Source organism: Nelumbo nucifera, chromosome 1 (genome assembly GCF_055504915.1).
Source record: "Nelumbo nucifera cultivar China Antique chromosome 1, China Antique-T2T, whole genome shotgun sequence".
NCBI classification, from domain to species: domain Eukaryota; kingdom Viridiplantae; phylum Streptophyta; class Magnoliopsida; order Proteales; family Nelumbonaceae; genus Nelumbo; species Nelumbo nucifera.
In genome coordinates, this window is record NC_142649.1 from 61,053,222 (window position 1) to 61,076,015 (window position 22,794).

General features: G+C 37.5%; 1 protein-coding gene across 6 annotated transcripts in view; it reads left to right on the forward strand.

The window, feature by feature from the left end:
• LOC104594359 (myb family transcription factor PHL7-like) overlaps nt 1-8,176 on the forward strand; it is a 29,622-nt gene extending 21,446 nt beyond the window's left edge. For 2 of the 6 annotated variants that reach the window (XM_088891711.1, XM_088891633.1), the window contains exons 2-8: nt 623-802; nt 1,051-1,290; nt 3,979-4,055; nt 4,156-4,198; nt 4,710-4,767; nt 5,790-5,859; nt 7,496-8,176. In XM_088891711.1, coding sequence (XP_088747837.1) covers nt 1,062-1,290; nt 3,979-4,055; nt 4,156-4,198; nt 4,710-4,767; nt 5,790-5,859; nt 7,496-8,035 — 1,017 coding nt within the window. In that variant the 5' untranslated portion in view covers nt 623-802; nt 1,051-1,061 and the 3' untranslated portion in view covers nt 8,036-8,176. Of the gene's footprint in view, nt 1-622; nt 884-1,050; nt 1,291-3,754; nt 3,833-3,978; nt 4,056-4,155; nt 4,199-4,709; nt 4,768-5,789; nt 5,860-7,495 lie in introns of all 6 variants that reach the window. The other 4 variants (XM_088891809.1, XM_088891753.1, XM_010254632.3 and 1 more) reach the window with 3 other exon arrangements.
• Nucleotides 8,177-22,794: the final 14,618 nt, after the last annotated feature.

Consider the following 22,794-nt stretch of genomic DNA (forward strand, 5'->3'; position numbering starts at 1 on the left):
CGCATATGCCTCAAAGATATCGGTGGTGCCTTTGGCATGTACCTCAGGGCATTTTGGGGGCGCCTCACCTATAGATGCACCTCCAAGCATACACCTCCCACGCCTTCTAAAACATTGCTTCTATTTACCTATTAGTTGGATCCATGGCTAGATCCCAAAAGAAATGTGCCAACTATTCTCTTACCATGTGAATGCAGACTATGTGCAAAAGATGTTCTATGTTTTTTAAATTGAATGAGCGAATCATGAAGATGTGGATGAATCATGGAAAGTGAATGTGTGTGAATGCAGGTAGCACACGTGGCCTGCATTCACATAGTTCTAGGACATGCAATGAATTGCTCTTCAGGTTCTGGCAATGAAACTAGCAAATTGATATCCAGCAGATCTGGGCTCTTCATATGGATGTCTTGGTTGACTAAGTTTCCATTCACTATGTTTGGGTTCAAATATTGTTAAATATCCTAGCTTGAATTTACTTTTTACTATTTTCTAGAGGTTTGGTATGTCTGATGACTTGGGTTGATTCAAATAGTAACTTCACATGCGTATAACCTGGATATTGAGAATTGCTCCTCTTCACGCTTTCACTTTGAAGCTTGGTTTTGTACATCTGTCTCAGGAACTGAGATAGACTGGTGCGATGGAGCATGGTTGAATACTTAAATGCTGAAGTACAAGATGTATAGCTTTTCTATTTAGAGCCAACATTGTTGGAGATTACCTGACCATTTATTGAATGGATGAAGTTTGGTCTTCATGAGGGTTTGAAGGCATAGCCTTTACTATCTATCAGTTCCTGGTATCCTGCCACTCCTTTTCGACTGAAGTTTTACTTTACTTTTTTAATGTCTCGGTCATTCCTTTTCCAACTGTATGTAAGGTGGGTACTGGAGCTAGAGATGTCATGACATTTATTCCTTCTCAGTTCATGATATTCTGTTACTCCTTTTCTTGCTGATGTTTTACCTGACAATTTTAATATCTTTGTCATTCCCTTAACATGCATGTGGTGCACTTTCACCATTTATTTCTGTTTCTTGTTGATAGATAAATGATAAATGTTTCAACCAAAGGCAGTCCCTAGTTCAAATCTAGCAAGCAGCAACTTATTAGTTCATGCACAGAACATGGATAATAGTGTCAGTGCAGTGGCTCACTGCAGTGGAGGGAGTAGTCTCAACAACAACACTAACAGCTCTACCATAGCATCCAGGCAACGACTACGTTGGACAAATGAGCTTCATGAACGCTTTGTGGATGCTGTGACCCAGCTTGGGGGCCCAGACAGTATGTTCTTTTATTTCCATTCTTAAGTTTCAAAGATCCATTTTTCGCTGTATAGCTTCCTCTGTTATTTTCTTATTTTCTGGTAGCTTTCAAGAAATATTTCATGAAAGGTTGCTTGTTTTAGGAGTCTAAATCTGCTGGAATTTAAACTGCTTGCACACCAACCACAATGAGACACCTATAGGAGCTCATGGAGACCAAGACACACATGATAGAAGCAGAGAGAGAGAAAGTGGTGGTTGCGCGTAGGAGATGGGGAAGAAGCAGAGAGAGAGAGAGGGTGAGGGTGAGGGTGAGAGCACAGTGAATGATTCTCTCCTCTCCTTGTATCCTGCTTTTATGCAATATCATGCCAGGGGGAAGTTGACACCACTACATAAACCAATTGATTGCCAATAGGAAAAATCTTATTCCTGCAAGAAAAAAATTTGCACTTGGATTCTTCAATCCCGTCAACTCCATGAACAGATACTTTGGAAGAACTCGTAGTACTGGGCAGAGAAGGAAGGACTGTCTAGTTTACAAACATTTCATTTGCCTCCTATAGTTACATTTCTGTTCCTGTAGATACAGGTAATTTTGTCTTGAAATAAGATATCTCCAAGAATTCAAGCTTTAACCACCCAACAGTTTCTGATTATGGGAAGATGTGATCAACCCATCTTTGGGGTGTTTCACATATGGAGCTGATCCTTAAGGGATAAACCACTTTCTGGTATCATGCAGTTTGTTTTCATACCAGAGGACTGGTCCATGGAATGAGAGAAGGGGATTCAGATACCAGTGGCAGAGAGAATTTCCTCTCTCTTCAGGGTTGGCCATGGTGTGTAAATGAAGAGGATGAAGTGCTCTCCTCCCTTCAATGTTCTCGTCCAAAGAAGTAGGCTTTAGTGATATGTGCTTGGGCTTGCATGCACCCAAGGTGCTGCACGAGTTTAAGACAGGTGGAAATTCCTTATTCATGTACAGTGTACCAGTATTTTATAGCAACTAAATTGTGGCAGATCCAGACTCTTGTTTTAGATTACAGGCTAATGCCATACAAGCAAGGTTCAAATTTTCACAACGTATCAGGCCGTATAGGCCAATACGTATCGTTCTGAGTCTTCTGACAAGAGCCCGATACGTGGAACGTGTAGAAATCATCCGTTCCATTTCTTTTTGTATTTGTCACACCGATACAGGCCCGTATCGGGCTGTTTCGGCTCTGTATTGGCCAATAAGGGTCCGAAACAGTCCGATACAGCCTGATACACTTGATTTTTTTTTGGTGCCCTTCATTCATTAATCTCTTTAATTACTGCTATAGAATTAATTAGTCAATTACTCCTACTTTAAATTTAAATTTGAATTTTAGCACCTAATTTGAATTCTCTTATTAATTCCACTAATTAATGATGCTCTCTCATTAATTCCGCTAATTAATGATCTTGTCTCATTAATTTCGTTTTGTTATTGATACTCTTATTAATTCCACTAATTAATAATACTCTCTCATTAATTCTGCTAATTAATGATCCTGTCTCATTAATTCCATTTTGTTAGTATAAAAACTAGACTTTAAACAATGGCAAGATTCAAACCTTAGTTACTAGGTTTTAACAACCGTAAGTCACCACTAGGCCACGCCCATTTTTTTGTTATGGTCATATGCATTATTATTTTTAAGTAAATTTTCTCTTTTCTTAATGGATACTTATTAATAAATGCTAGAATTAATTATTAAAATTTATATACTAATAAATATTAACATTAATTGATGTACACACATAACATTTATATTGATTATTTGAAAATTGATGTATACAGATTCATATTTTAGTTTTTTTTTGTTTTTAACATTTTATTTAATCCATCATTTTTCAATAGTTATTAATTGTAATTATTTACAATTAAATGATTGTAAATATGGATTTTTACATTTAAATAACTTATTTACATCATTTCAAACTTATAATTATTGTTTGTAATATATTTTTTAGGATGTATTTGAATTTCCTAACATATGTATACGTATCTTAAATTTTCGTCCGTATCTATGCGTATCCAAAGCATATCCCGATATGTCTCTTAAAATTGTCTTTCCGATACACCTTGCGTTTCCGATACTTTGAACCTTGCATACAAGATAAAAAGGGAGAGAAAAATGAATAAACAGTCTTCTGTGATTAGCTTATGCTTCATAAGTCAGACCCTAGCATCATTCTTTACCAATGTTTTAAAGTGCAGAGGTGTGATGTGAGGTGTTCCACTATCCTGAGGTGTACACCTCCACCATGCGCCTCAAGGTTTTCCCCTATGCCTTGTTTGGAGGCATGCCTCAGGGCGTAAGCCTTTTAAAACATTGTTGTCTATCAATTTCTGGATTCATGCAATAAATGACTTGATGTTGCATTGGGGATATTTCTTCCTGTATTCATATCCCCTGATATTTTTTATAAATAACAGTGAAATTTTCATTCAGTGAAACCCTGGCTACCCAAAAAGCTGGATATCAAGAGAGAAGAACAATGCCCAGTTCAACATGTAGTAAAATTTGAAGGCATGAGACTTGATCAAACTCTTCAGAAAACTCAACTAAAAATGAGGAATTCTGAAAATCTCAACTGAGCAGGCAGCTTATGTTATTGATGGTGCTTGTGTATAATCATGCCATGTCATAAGAGGTTTCTTTTTCTTCTTCTACAGGGGCTACTCCTAAAGGTGTTCTCAGAATCATGGGTGTACAAGGTTTGACTATATACCATGTCAAAAGCCACTTACAGGTAATTTAATCTAGTAGTAAGTACCTTCATTTGATAGGTTCTTTCCTCTTCATATTCATTGGTTTTTTTAAGACTAATGATGTTATCCTTGTATATTCAGAAATACCGGCTAGCAAAATATCTCCCAGAGTCTACATCTGATGGTATGTATAGCATCCCGGTGTTCTGTAAAAAGTATGCCAAATGTTGTACCTTTGAGTATCTATAGGTAGTTGTATCAAGGTGTTGCCTTAACACCTTTTTTCAATGTATCTTTTCATTTTTTATTTATTAATAAATTTCTTTTCCCAGACACCTAGATCAGAGTTTGGTGATTGATTTTTGGAATCTATTGAAATGCCAAATGTTGTACTTTTCAATGTATCTTTTTGTTTTTTATTTATTAATAAATTTCATCTGTTTCTGCTATAAAAAATGCTAAAATAGATTCTCCTCTGAAGATAATTTTATGATACTTGCCTTTGAAATGCCAAATGTCGTACCTTTTGAATATCTATAGTTAGTTGTATCAAGATGTTGCTTTAACACTTTTTTCAATGTATCTTTTCATTTTTTGATTTATTAATAAATTTCAGTTGTTTCTGCTATCAAAAAAGTATGCTAAAATAGATTCTCCTCTGAAGATAGTTTTGTGATACTTGCCTTTGAATGCAGTTAAGAAGTCTGAGAAGAAAGAGCCAAGTGAATTACTTTCTACCATTAGTAGTTCTTCGTAAGTAAAAGATTTGTATTTCTTTTTCCTTTTGTGGTTCAAATTTCTAAAAGTGCTTACATTTTTGTGGAAGCTGAATAGTAGGAAGTCAAACCAAATCTTTAGCTGTACAAATATACAGGGATGCCTATTCTAAGTTCTTACTTCAATTCCATTCTCTTCTTATATGGGGTTTGGGATTACACTCCTCACCCAATTAATAGTCTCAATAAGCTAGGACTGTCAACGGGTTGGATCTGGGTCAGTACAGGGTAGAACCGCAACCGACCTAACAAGAAATGTCAAGGTCCAAGAACCAAACCAGACCCTATAGGGTAATTTTAGACCCAGAACCAAACGGTTCTCAGGACAATCAGGTCTGACCTGATGGGACCACTTATAATAAACCTGCCAAAAATATTATAATTTAGTATACATATATATATATATATAATATATTATGCATTTAATATATATGGCTTGGGTTGGGTCTGAGTCGGTCGGGACTGGGTAGAACCAATCCTGAACTGATAATAATCGGGACAATAGATTAGGAACTGGAACTGACCCATTGGTACAGATCCTGGAACTAGAACCAGCCCGATCGGTTTGGGCCCATCGGGTCAGGCCTGACCCATTGACAGCCCTACAATAAGCACCTGTTCTCTGTGTTGAGGGCAACTACCAAACCTGGTTTATAATGTGAAAAACTGACTAGCTCATGCTTTCCTTCCCTACTGGGCTGCAATTCAATTTTTACTTGATGTATTTGGAGACTGGGTTGACTGCCCACCAAACTGACCACTCATTTAGGACTTGTCCACAATTAGATGGATAACCCTAACAACCTAATCCATTACATTAATCCTTAAAGAATATGGAAATCAGTTGTGGAATAATAATCATAATTGCAGTCATCTTGTGGAGCTATTTATCTGTATTCTATGCAGTTTTTCTGGTTTACTTAAGAGATCTATGATCTCAGGTCAAGAATTTTATTTACCATTTTTTATTGTTAATTTGTTTTATTTACCTTTTTGTAGTGGTATGCAAATAACAGAAGCACTAAAGTTGCAGATGGAAGTCCAAAAACGGCTGCATGAACAATTGGAGGCAAGTCTTTTTCCTTACGATTCTTGGCAATACCTATCTAAGAAGGGCCATTACCCAATGTTGGTCTGAACTATCTGGGGCCTTTTGGGTCAATTGGATGTGGACCTAACCTTTGGCTTTCTTTTCTTTTTTCACAAAGTGACTTCTCTCAGACTTGGACCTGCACTCCTACCTTGTCAGCCTGAGATTGTACAATTTTTTTTTTTTTTGATAAATGAGAGATTTTATTAGGGAAGAGGATAGAAACAGATAACAATTACAAAAGATACTTGGAGAGACACGAGCTGTAACCTCTCCAACCCATCAAAACTAAAATATATTACAACTGTTCCCTAGTTGCCCCTTGCTTGGCTAAGCAATCAGCCTGAGATTTTACAATTTCACCAAGCAATTGAATCTGAGATATGTAAATTGTTATGATTTATCTCTGATTCATGAAGTCAAAGAGCAGGACATAATGCCCTCTAAGATGGTGTAAACTCTGGATTCATAGAAGTCTAACATGTTCTAAATTAATTAAAGAGTGCCACCTATGGACATTCCAAGGTTATCTTAGTCAAAAGCACTGCCATTGACTTAAAACATGGATAAAAATTTACATTTCACATCTGCCAAAGGAGGGAAAAAACATTTTGTGAAATGATTGTCTTTAAAAGGTATATCATCAGTCTTGTTTTCTTTTCCTTAGGTCTCCAAATGGTTCAGGTTTGAAAAAATATGATCTATATAATTATTGTACCAAATTCGGATATTCTTGATCTGATACAGACATACAAATGACTTTTTTTGGAATTTAAAGTTAAATTTCTCTAATATTAAGTCAGATTTTGGGTTTATACAAATTTATTTTTTCTATTAACAACATATATTCTTTTTGTTTTATGTTTGACTTTGTAGATTTATGCTAGTTTTATGCAGATATGCATGAAAGGGCACATGCCCATATCAGTTAAATTTTTCTCTTCTAGAATTTTCTCTTTTCTATACTCTCTCTTTCTTGATTGAATCACTACAACTTTATTATATTTTTTTCACTTTTGGAGATTCTTGAATATGTTTTATTTAAAGAAGATCAAATTGCTCTTGAACTAGCAAAACAAGAAAACCAAATCAAGATTCAAATTGATATCTGGATATCAAATTCAAAACCGTGTTCCATATATCTGTTGGACATTGAATTGAATTCAGATCCCCCAGATTCTTATCAGAATGGAGTCAGATATGCCCCTATCTGGATTTGGACCAGTCTGTTTGCAGCCCTACTTTTCCCTGAGGTTTAGGGTGCCCCTTCTCATGTCACATGGTGTTGATCCCAAATATAGTTTCTGCTATGGTCAGCATGACTAGGTTAATTATCCAATATTTCAAGCAGAAATATGTTGCTGTAAGAGGAAGATGTAGAATTCATCCAACAATTTTGAAGAATATAAATGATAAATCTTTGTACTGCCATGACTTTCCTGTCTGTTTATATGTTTATCCACCAATGTATCAGGTAAATTAGCCTTCTTTGTGTTTCCTTGGGAAAGGAAAGTTCTAAAGTGCATGCTATCTTTTCCTTTTCACTGGTGTCGGAAAATTTCCTTTTGTAAGGGGAGTAGCTCTGACCTTGCAATATTTTTCATTTGAAGAACAGGTACAGAGGCAGCTACAATTGAGGATAGAAGCCCAAGGAAAGTATCTGAAGAAAATAATCGAAGAGCAACAAAGGCTGAGTGGTTTTCTTGGGGAGTCCAATTTGATGATCCCTCCCCCTATCTCAGGTAGCAACTTTCCTGAATCTGACAAGACCGACCCATCAACTCCAGCTCCAACTTCTGAGTGCCCCCTCCAAAACAAGGCCGCCCAAGAATGTGCACCAGCCAAGAGTCTCTCCTGCAACGAGTCCATCTCTTCATATCACGAGCCACTGACACCAGATTCCGTCTGCCATGTCACTTCCCCTTCTGAAAGCCCAAAAGGTGAGAGGCCACTGAAGCAAAAGCGGGTGGGGATGGATGCAGTATCTGCTAAACCTGAGATGATCCTCACACACCAGATACTGGAATCAAGCTTGAGTTCTAGTTTCCAGCAGCCATGCTCGGGTTTCCCAATCAGAGAACAGCTTGATCCCTCGTCGGGGAGATCACACTGCAATGGAGATCAGTTTGAGAATGTTTCATTAAGAGATCTGTGATATTAGTATATGCATCCTTGCATGCAGTTTGCACTTCAATGCTATATTTTTCATTGTCTTTTCAAATGTTTAATTACATTTTATATATCAGGTAAAAAACTGTGGTTATTCATGATTCACCAATACCACTTTTTCATCTTACCAGATTAGCCAATTCACAGCATATAACTCTGGGAAATTCCATTTGGTAAGCCAATTCTTTGAAAATCAATATAGGAACCGTTAGGCGTTAGCTTCTATTTTCATGTTTAGGCTCTACTCTTTAGGGGTGAGTCTCAATTACCACGGAGGGTGACGAGATCTGCTACCAACATAAAGCATTTTAACAGGTTAATAGCACGGCATCTAACTTCATACCCAGAACATCTCCCCATGAATGTAACATACCAGTACAGGAGATGTCCCAATGTTCCTTTGGATAGTGGATACAGAGGATGGGAATTAAGGGGGCGGGGACAGCAGAGTGCACCTGAGGTCCATTGACTTGACTTTACAATGGAGAGCCTGTACTTACGTGGGTTTGATTATATGCCTTCATTTGGAGGGCCACCGTGTGACTATCTCAGCTATTGGGAAATCAATCAGATGGGTTTTCATCAAAATTCATGAGGGGTTTTGATTGGTGAAAGCCTTTGTGATATCATGTTTTTCTGGCATCGTAGATTTTTCTGCTTAAAAATTTTTCAAGGTATTCATTTTTGCATAAATAAAAACATGATTAAGGATTTTTCTAGCTTTACCATTTTAGGTCGAATCATTGTCACATCAGCATCACATAGATGATTCAACTTTAATGTTCAAAAATCTCATGTTTGCTGGAGCAGATTCAACTTGAAATGGAAACAGCACAATTTGCAATTACATTTCGTAGTATTGCAGCAGGAGGCATTGGAAGAAATGTAAAGATGGGTCCAGATGTAATAGGCACGTTAGGTAAGCACAATGAGTGAGCACATGTCCTAGTTAATGTGCCTTTCATCCAAACTTTTTGCTCCGTTAGATAGAAATTATTCATTATTTTATTATCTTTGTCAAAATAATTAAAAATAAAAACAATGAAAAAGGAAAACCTAAACGTGTTGGGAATTAGAACTCATTTACGTTCTCTTTTTTTATTGTTTTTTATTTTTAATTATTTTGACAAAGATAATAAAATAATGGATAATTTCTATCTAACAGAGTAAAAAATTTGGATGAAAGGCACATTAACCGGGACATGTGTCACACAGCTATTACGTGCTTACTCATTGTGCTTACCTAACGTGCCTACTACATCCGAACCCTATAATGATGGGCATTTCGTAGAACCAGGAAAGCATTTATGACTCACTTGTCCTATTCTCATGTAGTACTTAGGCCCCATTCGTTTGCACTAAATATGCATGGGAAAGTTGGTCAATGGGTAACTTTTTCCCATTGACTAACTTTCCTATGTTTTTTTGCATTAAGCAATGGGCCCTATAGTAAAGTTACTTTTACTTTTTTGGGTAAAACTTACTTATCTCCTAGGTGAATAAGTAACTTTCCCAGTTTGGAGAAATTTTTACAAAACATGATAAGACCATTTTATCCATTTTAATAATTAGTTTTTATGGGTAGAAATGTTATTTTATTATTTACCTACGAATCCTAAAAATCAAAAGAACATGGGTTTAGTGCACTTACCAGGTACTTGGGTAAGTAAGCTGCAATGTTGCAAATGAACAAGGCCTTTAGTGTATTTGAAACACTCAACAAAGAGATTGTTTGGCAAGTCTTTTTAGGTAGATCTTTCAATAGCTCAATAAATGAGACGCACTGAATTTTTGGGGTCTTGTCTTTAAAGATCAAGACTGATTTGTTTCTGTGGATCTTTTAGTCTACACAATACAGAAAGATCAAAAACTTTCATTTGAAATTTCTTGATTTTTTGGCTTTTTTGTCTTTTCGCATGCTTGTGGATCTTTTAGTCTACACAATACCAAATGGAAAAGGACCTTTTAAGCTTCTTGTAGACCAAAAGTATTATTCTCTGAATTTTGTGCCAAACATGTGCCTTTTTGTTCTAAGCATGGATTTCTTGAAAGCAAAAATCGTGTGCACACTTGAGAACACAGCATCCAACGGCATATTGGGATCATCTCCTCTACTTATATATGTTAAATTCATGAAGAGATATTCCCTTCCTATAGTTGGATGCCATGCTCTCGGGGTACGAACACGATTTTTGCTTTGTCTTATTGGTTTGACATTAGCTGGAATGTCATCAGCTGGAATGCAAACACCATGGTCTCTAGTCTTATTGGTTTGACAGAAAATAAGAAACAAAAAGTAAAACCAAATTACTTTCTCTATTGTTGGAATGGCACAGTGGATAATATAATTTGTATGTATACAGAAAGAAACAAATGCAGATAGCAAGAAATTGAAACAAAAAGAAAGAAAGAAAGAAGAAAGAATATCAGATTTAACATGATTTAGCTAAATTGCCTATATTCACAAACAACAGCTCGAAGTTTTGCTTCTTCACTATAAACAAGAGAAAATATAATAAAAATGACCTCACCTGTACCCAACACCACACTCCTCTCAACACTCTCAACACACTGTATACAATGTATACAATGAAATGAAAATGGAACGAATAAAACAAAAGAGGGGACCCTTATTTATACTTGTAGAGGGGTATAATAGATATTTTGAAGACTTAATACTTAAGCAGTAAAATTGTCTTCACCGCTAAGTAATATGAAAATGTGGACTCACTCGGCGGACCACCGATTTTAATTGGGCTCAGTCGGTGGGCCACCATTTTGTTAATTCGGTGAGCCACGGACTGACCCACCGATTGCACTTTTAACATTTGGTTTAACAATTTTCTTTTACTTTCTTACTTTCTGTCAAACCAAACACATTAACCTTAGAGAAAATAAACCAAACTAAGAATTTTTCCCCCTCTTTACCTTACTCTAAAAATAGGTCATTGGAGGTAAAGAAAACACCAAAACCTTGGTTGTCACAAATCAGATGCCAATCACCAGAGGAAAACAATCTAGTAGGATATATCCTTAAAATATATATTCCCGGCATGGCCCACTTTTGAAAGGATATTGGTTTTTTTGCTGGACCAGTAGAGAAGAAGGTCGGACCATGGTGAAAAACCAGCTGGGCAGATTGGGTAAGTGTTTGGAACCAACGCTCTTTTTTTATTGAAAAGTGGCACCACATCAGTGTCACATCTGAAATCCATTTCTTCGTACCACGCCTAAAGTTTGGTTATATGTTTTTCTGAAAAACTTTTTTCTCAGACAATGTCTTGAAAATCAGAAAAAAAAAATGTGATTTTAGAAAATGACTTTTTTATTTTCTCGTTTTTTACTGTTGCTATCAATTATATGCTGATGTGGTATTAAAAAACACCTATGTAGCAGCAACCAGCAATGGTCCCAAACAAAAGAGAGAGAGAGAGAGAGAGAAAGAGAAAACGGCATGTCAATGCAGTACTGTTTTCTCAAAAAACACCTCTCAAGAAACATTTAATCCAAACATGGCCCAGATTTTAGAATCCCGATTCCAAATGCCTTATTCCAAAAAAAAAAAAAAAACTTCTGTTTATTGCCCCCTTTTGTTGAGCAATGGAAATTCTGAATAAAATTTATTGGTCATATAATCTGTGCAGAGAACAAATTCAAGACAGACGCCTGAACTAGAATCAGGTGTATGGCACATACCAATTCCAAACTGCAAACCAAACAATGTGAGCAATATTTACCTATATTTTTCTTGAATGATAAATAAACAATTAATTTATGCAACTCTTGGTCTTATTTGCCCATTACGCGACATGGTACACATTAAATGACATGTCCAAACGTTGTTATATAAAATATATGTAGAGTGTCTTTTCGTGGAATCCTACCTACCATCTTGTCATCTCTCTTCAATATTGGACCGAAAACTCTGGAAAGTTCAAGTTCAATGGGTTATGGTTATGGTTATGGTTTCACTGGTTATTTGAGCGGTTAGATCGTTCAGCCCACGATTTTTTGGGAGAAGTGCATTATAGTCCATTCCAGAATTCTGAAATTACAACTCACATAGTCTAATAGTAACTCTCTCCCTATAAATCACATCATGTCCGTGAATTTGATATCAATTCACGGTTACGATTCATCCACCTGTACGGTGGAACTATAAATTTTGAGGTGAGATAAACAGTGATTCTCCCTTTCTTCAATCTTCCATGAATAATAACTAACAGCCCCATCCCATGCCTTCAAGGTCAACTGAAACCCCCCAATTCCAACACGCAAATCAATCGATGGTAGGTTGGCAGCCTCAAATATCTCTTTTGTCGGTTGCTTTCTTCTAAATTAGTCCATAGGAATGTTTTTAAGCCATCGTTGACTGTATAGTCAGACCCTCACCTTGTTGATTGGGCATTTTGGTTTTTTTTGGTTAAACCTCCGTTTGGAAGTATGTACTAGTGTTTTAAAAAAGGACCTGGATACCGAATCGTTTTTAAAACACTAGTACATATATATACCACACCTATACACATGCATAAGCATGTATTTTATCGACAAATAATATATAATTATGTTCTAATGTAATATATGTATTGTTTTATATTTAATTTATGTTTTTAATTCTGTTTTAATTTTTTTTATTTATAAAAATATTAAAATTTGTAATTTGAGGTCAAAAAAGGTTTTTGGTGAAAATAACGAGCAAGGCGCATATGGCCCTTGGAACGCATAGACCTCGAAAATTGCCCAAAATAAAAAAAAATAAAAAAATAAAAAAATCATCCCAATCGAACATTAGAGTACAAAGTTTGCATACACATTGAGTGTGCAACCCATGACCCAGCCAGGTCAAATGGGTCAATGGTCCAACTGTCTAGGTCTAATGATTTTTGACCAAGTCAATGGTTTTTGATCATCCACCGGATTTTACTAAAACCAGACCCATAATCTTGACCAAGTGATGGTTCAAGTGGTTCAACTAGTTGGCTCAACAGCGGGTTGAAAAGTGAAAACGCTGATATGTATAGTGTAAAATCTTATATTTTGTATCATTTTATATTCTTAAATCTTATATTTAAACTGTATATATTTGTATTTTGTATTGTTCTCGAACTGAACCCAAAAAAGTGCAAATACAAGAATTAAAATAAAAAATATCCTATATAGGGTTTTGCAATATATGTATTTGTATTTGCACTCCCAAATGAGTCTAACTGATTTTGATCATTACAAATATCCTAGTTGAATTATTCAAGTTAGACTATCGTATGGATTTTCCCTTCAAGGGTTCGACTATCATATGGAAAAGATATGATATCCAAAAAACAACTGACCAATAAATTGGAATCATAAACATAGTGGCGAATAAGGTGTTATTTATCAAAATTCATGGGTGGATTTTGAGTAGATTGGGATAATCTTTCAGTTTAAGCTCAGTTTGGGAAAAGTGCAAATACAAATATCCTTTCAAGCTCAGTTTGTATTGGGATTGTGTCTTATTTTACAACCCATTTGATTAATTTTAATCTAACGGTTGGTGTGGTCCCTCTAGGTTAAAGAGGTTTTACATATAAAAACTTTCTTTTGTATGTAGGGTTAAGGTTTTTTGGAGAAAAGGTGTGAAAGAAAAATATAGAGTGCTCTTGGTGTGAGAGTGGTTTTTCTCTTGTTTTGTTCTTCAAGTTGAGAGAAAAGGGAAAATGGGTATGCAAGGGTTAAGGGTTGGTTTGGGCTGCAAGCCTCAAGGTACTTGTATTATTCTCAATTTTCTTTCATAGTGAAGAAAAGATTTTGTTTCTCTTGTAGACGTAGGTGGTAAGGCCGAATCACGTAAATCTTTGTGTTCTTTGTGGCACTTGTTTTTATTTGTCTTTACTTGGATTTCGCCTTTTGCTGCTATTAGATTTCTCATGGTTGTTATTTCAAATATCTTGTGATTTTGTACTGTGGGTGGTTGTTGTGAGGCTCCAACAAATTAGTATCAAAGCTCCCAAGTTAGTGTTTACAAGGTATTTATAAAATTGCTTAAGATATAATGGCGGCAAAAGGTACAGGTTCTCAGTTCCAGATTGAGAGGTTTGATGGCAAAGACAGTTTTACCATATGGCAAAGAAGGGTAAATGACATCTTGCTTCAACAAGACTTGGCTAAAGATTTAAAGGGAAAGGATGAGAAGCCAAAAGACATGAAGGATGCTGATTGGGAGGACATCGAGTCAAGGTGTGTTAGTACGATTCGATTGCTCTTGGATGATAACGTTATGTTTAATGTTATGGAGGAAGGTTCTGCACCAAAATTGTGGGATAAGCTAGAGAAGTTTTATTTGGGAAAAAGCTTAAATACAAAGTTATATCTAAAGCAGCAATTGTACGGGCTGAAAATAGAAGACGGTGGGAATCTCCTAGAACACCTAAATGTGTTCAATGATATCTTGGATCAACTAGGGAAAGTTAATGTCAAGGTGGAGGAAGAAGACAATGCCCTTTTGCTTTTTACCTCACTTCCTGATTCGTATGAAAACTTGGTGATAACATTGCTGTACAGGAAAGATACAATGAAACTGGAAGAAGTTGTTACATCTCTTCTATCCAATGAGGTTAAGAGGAAGCCCAATTATGAGAGCAGACAAAACTCTACGTTGGTCACGGTGGGAACGAATCAAAAAGGAAGGTTGTCTAATAGGGGATCTGAGAGCAGCTAGTCTAGATCCAAGACCAGGGAAAAGGGCAAGATACAATGTTATAAATGCAAGGAATTTGGTCACATGAAGAGAGATTGCCCTGCATGAAAAAGGAGGGGATGAATCTGGAAGCGTGGCAATTACATCTAACGATGATGGAGACGTTCTCACAGTCTCCGAAGGTATATGCAATTTTTCTCCAAATGAGTGGGTTTTATATTCTGGATGTTCTATGCATATTTGCTCCAGGAAGGAATATTTTGACACATTCCAAGAGAGGAAGACAGGTGTTGTCTCCTTGGGTGATGGATCTACATGTAACATCACGGGTGTTGGGACAATGAGAATCAAAATGTTTGATGGAGTGGTTCGCACTTTGGGTGGTGTGGCATATGTCCCAAAAATGTGCAGGAATCTAATATCACTTAGCCAGTTAGACTCCAAGGGATGCAAGGTTTTTGCTGCAGGTGGAGCCATCAAAATCACACATAGCGGTATAGTCCTAATGAAGGGAGAAAAATGCAGGCGTTTGTATCATCTGGTTGGGAGAATAGTGGTTCCCAAGACCTCGACGTAATGTTGAAAACGAAATGCGCAAGGTAGCGTGGCCACACGGAGGGTCTCTTTTACAGATAGAGTGGAGACAAGTGTTGCAAGTTTTCAAGGTATAGATGATGGTGAGAGGAAGATTCCTGTTGGAAGAGAGGAAGGATCGAGGTCCTTCTCTGAGGTTAACTAGGATTGTTAGCTTGGGTATAGTTACAAGTAGAGTCAGGACCGAATGATTCAGATTATGTGTAGCTGGTGATGTTTTACAAGGCCAATGGTGGTTTGCGGTATTTGCATACAGCTGGAGGCACAAATAGTATATCTTTAAGGTGGTTGAAAAATAAGCTAAGGTGGAGATTATTGGAATTGTGTCTTATTTTACAACCACTGGATTAATTTTAATCTAACGATTGGTGTGGTCTCTCTTTAAGTTAAAGAGGTTTTACTTATAAAAGCTTTCTTTTGTATGTAGGGTTAAGGTTTTTTGGAGAAAATGTGTGAAAGAAAAATACAGAGTACTCTTGGTGTGAGAGTGGTTTTTCTCTTGTTTTGTTCTTCGAGTTGAAAGAAAAGGGAAAACGGGTATACAAGGGTTAAGGGTTGGTTTGGGCTGCAAGCCGCAAGGTACTTGTATTGTTCTCAGTTTTCTTTCATAGTGAAGAATAGATTTCATTTCTCCCGTGGACATAGGCGGTAAGGCCGACCCACATAAATCATTGTGTTCTTTGTGGCACCTGTTTTATTTGCCTTTGCTTGGATTTTGTCTTTTGCTTCTATTAGATTTTCCATGGTTGTTATTTCAAATACCTTGTGATTTTGTACTGTGGGTGGTTGTTGTGAGGCCCCAACAATTTGGAATGAGTGCAAATACAAATATATATAGTGCAAAATCTTATGTTTTGTATTATTAAACCTGTATTTGCACTCTACATATTTATATTTGTATTCTTTCCAAACTGAGCCTTTTTAATGTCAATGTTGGTTTTTGAAAGAGTAGTCGAGATGGTGACAATTGAAATTGGAATATTGGAAGCTTCCACATCATAACCTCTGTTGTTCAAAATTCAGACTGGGCCATCTTTTATCTAGCACTCCTGGAGGGATGCTAGGAGCCCAAAACAATCAAACCTTGATGGAGCACTCGATTTCTCCCAGTGCTCTACCTTTGCTGTTTTGTTACCATTGGCTGAAGAAAAAAATCATAGAAAATGGGTTGGACAACCTATCATGTGAACCCCATAAGTAGCGGGGACCTAATAAAACATTCAAGTGTTTGTTTTCAACAAAAATGGCATAAAGAAAAAAGCATACATATATATAGTAATATTCAATAACCATACTATATGAACATGGAGTATCAAGGAACCATTCATTCATTTAACCTAAAAGCATAAACTCCTAGGTGAGGTTCTTCAATAGGTTTTTATTCTCTAACACGCCCCCACCTGAAAGTATATTGGATGTGAAGTATGTGTAGACTAGTGTTTTTGAACCATCGTTGACCCAGACGGTCATACCGTTCAACCCCAAAACTGTCCAAGTAATTGGTTTCGTTTCATCCTTAACCCGTTCCTCGGGCAAAACCTGTTGACTTGGTCAAAGAACCACTGACCCGGGCGGTTGAATCCCCAACCCATTCGACTCGAATAGTGGTTCATGGGTAAGCAAAAAAAGAGAAGAACATCTCTGATCTGAGACAAGAACGATCACAAATATGAGATCCAGGTACAGGAGAGAAGAAGAAGAAGAAGAAGAAGAAGAAGATTGCAGAGGTTGGAGGCTAGAGAGAAATCAAATCTCAAATCCGAGATAGATATAAGATCTATGTTTCTATCATCGCTATAGTTGTCATTGCTATCATCATCGTCGGTGAAGGTCGATTCCTCCTCTTCATTCTTCTTCCCTCCTCCTCCTCCTCCTCCTCCTTCCCTCCTTTCCTTTCTTTCTTTCTTTCCTTTCTTCTTCTTCCTTTTTGGTACATTTGGTTTGTGAGAAAGGAAAGGGATGGGAAGAATATTGGTGGAATATTCCACCTTTCTCATATTTGTTTTGATAGAAACCCAAGAAAATAAAGGGACACGGGTTGCCAAAAGTGAGAACACGGGGTCATACCAAAAGGTGAGACCTTGTTGAGAAGAGAAAAATAGATCGAGTATACTAAGAAAATCTATCGAGACTGTTAGACCACCAACACTTAGGCACTCGTCTTCTATTGTGCATCCTCCAACAACAAGCTCTCCAACGACACTTTCGACAATTTCTTGCGACGGTAAGTATAGATCCAACTTTCTCTCACATTTTCCATTTATTTTTGTACCATTTTCATTCACTTTCGTTGATTTCCTCTCCATTGGCCTCTCAAAATCTTGCACCTTTAATCATGGTCAGTCGGATGATTTTTTTCACCGTCAACAAGTAGAAAGAAGTCATCCCTTATCCTAATCTGGTGTGTTAGTGCCTAGTTTAACCCTAGTGTTACAGATCAAGAAAATCCATGTGCTCGATCCAAATCCGTTGCTATTTAACTGGTGTTCTAGATATGACGTGAATACAGGTATTCATTCAAGATCTGATGTATCTCCCACTGTTTCCTTGGATTGACCATAGTTTCGATCGTTTTCCACCCATTAACACTACCCATTCCAAGTTTGTGTGTCAATTTCCCCATTTAAAATAGAGGAAAAACATATTGTTGAACCTCAATCAGCCTGTGTTAAGCTTGTCATGTTATTTATTGAATATTGTTTATTTAATGTGTTTTGTTGCTTTAATATGTTTGGTTTATGTGTGTTTTTTGTTGCTTTAATGTATTATTCTAACCCCGTAACATAAAACTCAATTAGCATCAAATCTTCTCAATGCACATGTTTTTAATATAACCATGCCAGCATGCCATGTGGCAAGAATCAAATAATATTTTTCCATGTCATCCCATAAATAGGGTAGGGTTGTGTTGTGAGTTGGATACTAAGTTCACTAAAATCAAACATCCTGCAAAATTTTCTTATCAACCAAACACTGGAAAGTAATTTCTATGGGATAATGTCTCAACAAACAAACACAGGTACCCAAATTGAGAATATAAAATTTTCCTTTCTCATCCCAGTGTTTCTCGGTAACCAATTCAGATTTTCCCGTACATTGCATGGGTCCCTGCTAGTTTTTTTATAGTTGATGCTAGAATTTCACTTTAATACATGTGATCCATCCTATCAGTCTAGCATTGTAGCTAGAAGTGTTAATAAAAAATCGTAAAATTCAATTAATTAAATTGATCGATTCAGTTTTAAAAAATCAAATGTATTGGTTAATCAAATTTAAGGGCAAAGGAGGAGCAAAAATTCACTATAAAATCAACAATGGAGAAAAACACAAAGTTGTGCATTCATCACCTCATTCACAAAAAAAGCCTAAAACCCCAAATACACCCAAAGTCATTCGACTTCTCTCACAAGCTAAAGGCTACAAGAGAAAAACCCCAAAATACATAACTCTTAGCATTTGGGTTAAATCCATAAGCTGAATATGAATCGGATTCATACTACTGTAGAGGGCTTTGCCCCCGCACCCCCACTGGTGGGACTCTGGATCCAGTGCATTTGGACTCGGAGGGACTTTCTTTCCGAGTCCACTAAAATTTTGACATGTCAAACGATGCTCAATAGGCCATCACCTACAACCGGTTGAAGCTTTATGACTAATAAAATATTTTTAAATATAAAAATTGAGAAAGAGAGAGTGTTTGTGGTCCAGTATGAGCTCTACTTCGACGTATGAGTAACACCACGACAACCACTGTGCCAATTGTGAACCAACTCCGACATGTACTCGTTGAACAGTATACCTGAAACCTTTGGCACCGGTCATGAACGTTCACCTCCCAACCTCTCCACCCGCACCTTGAATAGAGGAGTAAAGTGGGACATGTCGAGCTGGCACGACATGGCCCGCAGGAGGCCTACGCAAAGTGCAAGCTGTGTTGTGCTGGTCCGCGGGCCGTTAAGGGCCGTGCCCCCTCCCTGGTGAAAACTTTGGGGGTCCTCCCAGCACGGCCCACGGCCCAGGCCCGTGTCGTTCCGTGGGCCGAGCCTTGGGTTAGGTCAGGCCAAGCATTGGACCAAAGCTATTTATTTAAAAAAAATTGACAAAAAATCTTAAAATTTTAATTTTATATGAATTTTGTGTATACAATTGCTTATATATACAATAATTAAATAAATTAGTATAATAAAATAAAAAATATATATTTTTTTATTAATATATTATTATATAATTATAATTTATATAATATTATATAACTATATAATATATAAATATATATATATGGGTCGTGTCGCCCGCGGCTTGCGGGCCAGCACGGACCGCTCGGTCGTGCTGTGTCATGCTGGCCCATGGACCTTAAACCCTAGGCCTAGCATGGCCCGTGGACCATCGTGTTAGGCCATGCCGGGCTGGTCCAAGTTCGTGCCGGGCGATTTACACCTCTAATCTTGAAGCTCATAATCCCAACTCTCGGTCCCGAGAATAAGAAAATCATCACCGGAACTGCTTGGTCGTCCTTCGTCACATTCACACTCGTCTCTGCTATGTCATAAGCACTTAGTCGGGTACTGATGCATCATGTTTATGCTCAGTTCCTCATCTGGGTACTAATGCATCAACCACTTGACTTTGCTCAGGATCTGCTCCCAAGCCAAGTACTTGCAGAACGGACACGAAAATGTTATTGTATCATCTACCGAGATACCGCTTGGTATAATTGCCTGGACTGAAGAAGCCCAAGGCCAAGGCACCTCCTGCGGATGCTAAAATATGGTTCTCGCTTATCGTTTCCCCTGATTTAATGAGTCCGGATTTCCTACACAATGCTTCCTGAAGACCTTTACATCCAATCAAAGAGTGCCATGTAAGCACTCTCTTGTGTTAAAATTTCACATGTGTGAGTTAGAGTAACAGACGTTTCAAACGTCTTCCCTACTTTTAGTATAAGTTCATAGAAACAACAAGTAAAACCGATCTTAACCGTGATCAACCATCGAAAGTTAAGATTACAGAAAATAATCTGAAATATATTTTTGCAAATATGTCGAAGAAAAGACGCTTAATGACTTACCTCTGCTTTTCCTAATTCTACTCAAAGTAAAACCACCGATCGTCGAGCTTCGAGAAAGATCTGACTCTTCTATTCCTACTCTTCCTTCCCATGAAAGAAAACCAAGGAGAAATCCTTTTGGAGTTAAAACAGAAACCAGTCAATGATGCTCTGTATAAAATGCAACTGAAGGAGAAAAGAGAAAGAAAGCCTCTAAAGAGGGGTGCTGAAGAAGAACGTGTTTATCAGTTGGAGAATCGTCTCAGTGTTCACGCGTTTAATTCCTGGAAATCGGAAGTCAAGGCAGAACTCTTATTCTCCATTGTTTGATTATTGATTCCAGTTAGTTTATCAGTCGGAGAATCGTCTCAGCCTTTTAGCATTTAATTCCTGGAATCAAAAGTCAAGGCGGAAGTCTTATTCTCCATTGTTTAAGTTTCTTGTTTTATATTTGAATCAAATAGGAAAAAAAATTTAGCCATAATTTTTAATTGTTTTAAAATTTTAATATACTAAAAATAATGAATACGTTTGAAATGTCTGTTACTCTAACTCACACATGTGAAAATTTAACACAAGAGAGTGCTTACATGGCACTCTTTGATTGGATGTACAGAAAGTTCTTCAGGAAGCATTTTTTTTTGTAACCAAAGAGATCCATTGCACAGAAAGAAAGCTAAGGATACAAAAGAAGACCCCTCATGTTGAGGTATGAGTTGTGTCTTGGGGGGAGGGGTTTAGGAGTTAGAATGTAAGATCTATTTATATTGGCCCTTTTTGCTATATCGTGAGTTGGGCCTACATCATTCATGTTTACATAATTTTTTTTAAGTTCCACAAAAAAAGGGAGAAGGAATTTGATATGCTCGTTCAGCGCCTATTCATTGCACCTTGTGTCTACTCTGGTTTCCTTGAGTTTCTGCAAGATCTCTTTCGCATCCGACAAAATGATAGCATGGTTGATACCCAACAAGATAAGTCTTCTCAGGCCTCGGATGATTGCCCAGAGCTCAGCTTCTAAGGAGTTAATGGCATTGCATTATTGTCCTTCTGCAAAGCAAACATTGTGTGTGTAGGAGACTATATATAAACCTATGAAGGCTGAAGTCGTTGTTGGATTCTAGGATCCAGCAACTATCACAATGGAGTGAGATGCGAGGGGTAGATTGTGGGTGAGTATGTCATTTTGTTCAAATTGGTGGTGAAACTGAAACCATTTTTGAACTTTTGTATCTAGAACATACATGTTGGCTTTTCTTATAACTTCAAGGGGGTCCGGGGACTTTCCTTTGAAGGTTGCTTCATTTTTGTGATCCCACATAGCCCTCAAGATGGCTAACAGTCTAGCCAAGGAGAAGTCTGTGAGGCTTTTCTTTTCAGGGTTCCTTTCAATCCACCAAGATAGGAAGTCTGGTGTTCCTGAGAGGGTGAAAGCTTCTAGGTTAAAGCCAATTTACGCTGACAGCTAGACTGCCCTTGCTAGGGGACATTCGAAGAAGAGATGCACCTGTGTTTCCAGTGCAATGCCACAAAGGACACAAAAGGAGTCCCCTGAGTGTCTTAGGAACCAAATTGACTGCTTCATTTTTACGCCGCTCATTAAAACTTTCCATCCAAAGAGTTGACATTGAAGGGGGGCTTTTGTGGTCCATAATTTTGACCACCTGATTTGTTCTAGAGAGGGACCCACGGTTTCAGAATTTGAGAAACTCCTGTAAACCGATCGAACCAAGTACTCCCTATCCTTTGATCTTTTCCAAAGAAGCTTGTCCTCTTGGCTTTGTGGGGTCAGAGGGATGTTTAGGATAGCTTCAGCTGATGGATCTATGAAGACATGGTATAACAATTGGGAGTTCCAAACCCCCTAAGAAGTGATGAAGTCTTTAACCACCCAATTTCTAATACTAGGGTCCTGTAGTTGTCGGGGTTGGGGTTTATTGGAGGGAAGACTTGAGATCCAAGGATCATCATGAGAGTTTATGCGAGTTCCATTCCCCAATTTCCAACAAAGATGTGGTGTGAGACTATTTCTGATACATAGGATGTTTCGCCACCAATACAAGTGAGATCTCCCTGGTTGGACTTTAAAGATGGACTTGTTCCTTAAGTATTCTGCTTGAATTTGTTCCTCCCACAGGTTTCGCTCTCCTGTTAGCAGCCGCCAAAATTGTTTTGCAAAAAATGCCTTGTTCATTGGTTCTGCTTTCCCGAGGCCTAGCCCCCCTTTAGATTTAGGTTTTCAAATCCTGCTCCAAGGGATATTGTGGCTTCCTTGCTTGCTTGTTTCACCCTACCACTAGAAATTTCTTTGGAGTTGGTCCAGTCTCTTCAAAGTCTTCTTTGGGAATAACAATGTGGACATTTGATAGATAGGTATATTCTGGGCGACTGCTTTTAGCATGGTAGTTCTGCCTGCTTGAGAGAGCACTTT